The following is a 5,541-nucleotide window of genomic DNA, read 5'->3' as shown; positions in this document are numbered from 1 at the left end:
TATTTGCATATGACAAATTATAAAAGCACTATACAATATTATTTTATGTGAATTTGTCTTTTTTTTTTCTCTTCACAAACTTCACTCATCATCATAAATATATAATTTTTTGCAACTTATTCATATCACATACATATGTTGTTATTATAGAAATTATTTAAATTACAAAATGGTTGAAAATATTCACAAATATAGTAAAATATTGATAGACTCTGATAAATTATTCTCTATGTCATGATAGATACATACATCAGTCTATTATGTCATTTCAAAATTTATCATAGATAGACTATACTCTTTTGTTATACTTATAAATATTAAATTATATTTTTTAAAACATCTACTATAGGCTATCATGTCCTATCACAATCTATCATACAAAGACTATGCTATTTTGTTATATTTATAAATATTACCTCATCCTATAATAGATGTTTTCAAATATAGTAAAATGTACTGTAATATTTATAAATACTAAATATTAATATTAGCACACAAAGTAACTCTTTTCCAAAGGCTTAAGAAAGTACTAGCATCAACGAATAAGGTTTAACCGAAAACTATTGAAATGAAATAAATTCAGTATTACAATTTAGATTCAGAACTGTCAATTCAAATATAAAGTTTAGATTACGTTACATTGCATTTCAATTCTAGTATGAGAGTGAGTTCGAACACTTCTCACGAATTTTAAAAGAGTGCTCCCGTAATTGAACTTTTTGTGAGTGTTTTGTGGTGGATGCACATGCATGATTGTATTTTGAAAGTATTTTCTACTGATTACTCCCACAGCTATAGTAATCTTTGGATTATATTCATAATTCATATTATTTTAATTTTCCCCTCTTAAGAAGAACCAATCTTGGGTATGATTTGAAGTACTATGATTACGTAGACAACATTAGTAGGTTTGATATATAATTAATGATACAATTCATAACTCATAATGACATGTTTTTGCATAATAAATGATCCAACTGTTCTATATCTACTACATGACATTATCTAACTACATATATTCACAATTAATCACATATATGTATTGTTATGGAATTCCCTTCCTATTTTTGTATCTACTATATACAATTCTATTACTCTTTTATATATTTTTTTTTCCTTATAACAATGTTCACATGATTGTGACATCCACAAATCTATCCTATAGTTTTCGGCGTGATGAATTATGTGATTACGATAACGATAACGATCATAAACACTATTTAATCACACATTTTTCTTTCAGACAATTAGGCACCTTAAAAAAATAAGCAGTTTTTCTAACATGTCTGACATATACTTGCCTAACTCAAGACTTATTGTTTCTTCAAAAACATTTTTAATACAAATAAAGTTCATTATCTAATGTATATGTAAATTCTAGCTATCCATTGGTGTTGTGGTGTATAGGTACTTGAATTTTTAATTTTCGATAAAATTATAAATAATTTTAATTGGTGACAATTTTAAGAATAATAATTAAGTATATAACAACATTTTTTTAAAAAATTGTAAATATGGTAAAATTTATTAGACTCTTAGACTTCTATCATTAATAGATTTGACTATATTTGTAATTTTTTTAAATTGTTATATTTGCCACTATTCTAAAATTTATTAATTAAAATATCAACTTCATTATAAAATTAACCATAGAGACTAGAATTAGATAACTAAAAATACAAGAAATAATAAAATACAAAGTACAATATTGAAAATAGTATACTTAACAAAACTTTTATTATTTGAATTAACTGAAAAAAAAAAAGAAAATAACTTTGGCTATTTCAAATTAAAAAAAAAAAAAAACATAGGGCTAAGAAAAACAAAAGGGAAATAACTTTGGATATTTAAAATTAAAGAAACCATAGGGCTGAGTTTGATAATAATTAACCATTATTTTTTTCTTCTGCTTTGTGAACTGTACACCCTATTTCAATTTTTGCTTTACAGGTGAGATTTGATTGTATATTTCTCTCTTCAGTTACTCAACATCATAGGCTGTCACAATTTTGGTTGGCAATTTTACATTATTGAATATATAAGAGAAACACACAACTGTTAAAATATTTTGAATTTCCATTCAATGATTCTTAAAGAAAAATAATAATAGCTTCAACCTTTTAACTTCTTCATATCTAACTGTGCAAAAATATCTCCTACATTATAACCACTTTATTAAATAAACTTTTCAATTCAAATACTTTTTTTTCAATCCTTCAAGTTAATTTTGATCGAACAAAGAAATTGTTAGTAAAGGGGTTTTGCATCAACCCTAGCTAATTAAATACTGAAAAGTACATAAACAAAAATATAACTAAGGAAAGTGAAGTAGATGATCAAAATAATATTTTAACCTCAATTTTGGAGTTAGATGGTCAAACTCAAATAAATAAATCTTTAATATATATAGTTGAGAGAAGAGAGAGAGAGAGAAATGGTTGCGAACTTAAGTTCCATAGAAGCTTTGATTTATCCATGGTCCTACCCCTATCTGCTGATACTTGATAGAAGCCTTTGAGCAACTTGGCAATCTGAGAACATTGAATCTTGTGGGGTTTTCCCTTTAAATCACAAACTCTAAAATATTGGAGCTCGAATTAATGCACAAAACTCATCCATCATCCAATCACATTTTGATGCATAACTCTCGTATCTAAGTGAAGATAGAATTTTTATAGGTGAAAAAAAATACTTCGATCGCATTAATTCTAGGTTGTACCTATTTCTTTTAACTCATGTTAGTGATACAACCACACAAGTTACCACGTAACAAATTCTTCTTTCTTGTCGTTTTTGAAACATACATTTTTTTTTAATCGTTCTATGTTGAAATTTAAATTCAGTTTATGGGATATATTTTGAAAGAATATGTTAGAAATTTGACATTGAAAAAGACTAATTGTTAATTGATTTTGAAATGAAACTTTGATGAGAATGGTGCGGTCTCGTCAAAAGAAGTATGGATGGTTCTAGGTTTAGTGAGTGGATAATGAGCATCCATTGGTTGGAGGTATGGAAACTCTGTTTAAGGAACTGTGCGAAAGAAAAAGAGAAAAGATTTCTTTCATCAATTATCATCATCATTTGGGAAACTGTAGAATGAAACAATGACACTTCAACAAAGTGCTCATTAGGGGAGACAGCAGCAAGTGAGCAAATAAAATACAAAGATGAATCTGTGGCCTTTTGATTAGATCAATGAAATGAAATTAGTTACAAAAAGAGGAAAAAGTATATATTAATAATTAATCATAATATATATATATATATTTCCCCTCTTTTGAATTAACCTCAAAAATGCCCAAAGAAACACAAACTCAAAACTTGGGCTTCCATCCTTCTTTGGAGATGACTTCCTTTTTTTTTTTTTTAACTATCTATAACCCATTTTTGTTAATTTTTTTTTTTACAGTGCCATTAAAATTTACATCAAAAGAATGAATGATTATGGATTTTTTTTTTGGGGGGGTTCAGAAATGTGAAATGCATCTTCTTAAACAAGCAATTGGTTTTTTCTTTTGCTTTGTTTCCTGTCTCCAAACATTTCCAATATCTTGTGCAATTTTAATGGCATCTGAAGTTACTCCTGAAAGCCCTCTCCTTGTAAATCCAACTGCATATAGCCCTGATTTGCCTTTCCATCCATTTGGAAATGGGGTTTTTGGGAAACCATTTTTACCAAAAAATTCCTTTTCCTGTTAAGAAGAAAAAAAATCCCAATATTAGAATTCCATTCGCTTTTTATGTCAGACAAACAGCAACATAGGAAAAAATAAATTATTTTGTTCTTGCTTTTTTGCTCACCTCAAGCCAAAATGGTACATTGCTTCTATATCCAGTAGCCAAAAGAACTGAATCAATTCCCATTTTTTCACCATTGATGAACTCAACTTCATGTTTATTCAACTTTTTAATTCCTGGAACAACCTTAATTTCTCCTGATTTGATTTTACTCAATGCTCCAATGTCCAAAACAGGGGTTTTCCCTGTTGTGTTCTTCAACTCCAATGGCCCCATTAATGGTCTTTTTAACCCATATTTCTCAATGCTCCCAAGTACTAACCAAGACAAAATCAACATCAATTTATCCACAATCCAAATTGGTAGCCATTTCATCAGCAATACCGCCAATTCAAACGTTGATTTCCCCATAATTTCCCGCGGCAAAACGTGTACCTATAAATTTCACAAACAAAAAAACACATCAGATTCTTTCTTTCATTGTTATGGACGAAATTTTCTGACATGGTATTACAAGTTTTTTTTTTTTTTTTTTTCTCTTTCACTTACCGAGCTGCGAACAACCATTGAAGGTGAAGCTTGATGATTACAAAGGTCAAGAGAAACCTCCATTCCAGAATTCCCACATCCCACAACAAGAACATTCTTCCCTTTAAACCTCTCGCCGGATTTATAATCGGAAACATGTAAAACCTCACCGGCGAATTCATTAAGACCATCAATTTCCGGCATGACACACTCTGCATTTTCACCTGTAGCTACCACAAGCCATTGACAAACATACTCAACCACCTGACCAGAAACGGAAGACTCGGTTTTCAAGCGCCATAGAGCGCTGGTGTGATCGAAGCGAGCGGAATGAACGGTTTCGTTAAACTGTGGATTGATGTCGAATTTTTGAGTGTAGGATTGAAGGTATTGAATGAATTGTTTCTTGGAAGGGTATTCAGGGAATTCTTGAGGGAATGGAAGACGAGGAAGTTGGCAAAATTGTTTAGGGAGATGAAGTTTTAGCCTATCGTAAGTTCGTTTTTGCCATAAAGAAGCAATACAATCAGCTCTTTCAATGACAATAAATGGAACACCTTGTTCTCTTAAACAAGCAGCCGTTGCGAGCCCGGCCGGTCCAGCACCGACGATGACAGGACCGTTAACCCAAACGCAGCGTTGAGATAACAAAAAAGCTTCATGATTTGTTGTAGCCTCCATTGTTTAGTTTTTTCTTTTCTTTTCTTTTCTTTTCTTTTTTTGAGAGAGAGAGAGAGAGAGAGATAGAAAGAGAGAAAGAGAGAGAGAGATTGATATGGGAGTGAGGGAAAGAGGGAGAGAAGGGGTTATAAATAGAGGAAGGGGGAGAGAGAGCATGTGAGGGAAGTGAGGAGGTAAGAGAGGGTCATTCTCAAATCATAAGACTTAGCGGATCCCTTTTTATTATTTAATCATATGATATGCTTTTTCTTTATTATTTTAATACATCTTAGTGCACTCTATACTATGCTTTACATAAATTAAATAAATATTTATATAGTTTAAAGCCATTGGAGATTCTTCTAAGTTTTAATCACTCATTCACACCTAGTTCAATTTTAACAATAATGGTAAATTTAATGTACCAATCAAACTCAACATTTATATATAGTATAATGAAAATAATCGTAAATATAACCAAATTTAAATCAAATTATGACGCTTTATTAATGTTATACACCTTATTATTGTTTTAATTGGTAAAAATTTTAAAAATATTTACTAATAAAAACAAAATATCACATTAGATAAGCCTAATTATTTTACTATAAT

The 5,541-nt window shown here is 29.8% G+C and overlaps 1 protein-coding gene across 1 annotated transcript; it reads right to left on the bottom strand.

Moving 5' to 3' along the window:
• Nucleotides 1-3,158: 3,158 nt before the first annotated feature.
• LOC101203521 (probable indole-3-pyruvate monooxygenase YUCCA8) lies at nucleotides 3,159-5,043 on the bottom strand. The gene is made up of 3 exons (XM_004152023.3): nucleotides 4,291-5,043; nucleotides 3,805-4,176; nucleotides 3,159-3,695 (listed from the first exon to the last, which is right to left on the bottom strand). The coding sequence occupies exons 1-3, from the start codon at nucleotides 4,948-4,950 to the stop codon at nucleotides 3,471-3,473; spliced, it is 1,257 nt and encodes a 418-aa protein (XP_004152071.1). The 5' UTR covers nucleotides 4,951-5,043; the 3' UTR covers nucleotides 3,159-3,470.
• Nucleotides 5,044-5,541: the final 498 nt, after the last annotated feature.

The sequence above is a fragment of the Cucumis sativus genome, chromosome 3, assembly GCF_000004075.3.
Source record: "Cucumis sativus cultivar 9930 chromosome 3, Cucumber_9930_V3, whole genome shotgun sequence".
NCBI classification, from domain to species: Eukaryota; Viridiplantae; Streptophyta; class Magnoliopsida; order Cucurbitales; family Cucurbitaceae; genus Cucumis; species Cucumis sativus.
Note: the sequence above shows the minus strand (reverse complement) of the source record. Positions and strands in the feature narration are given on the sequence as shown.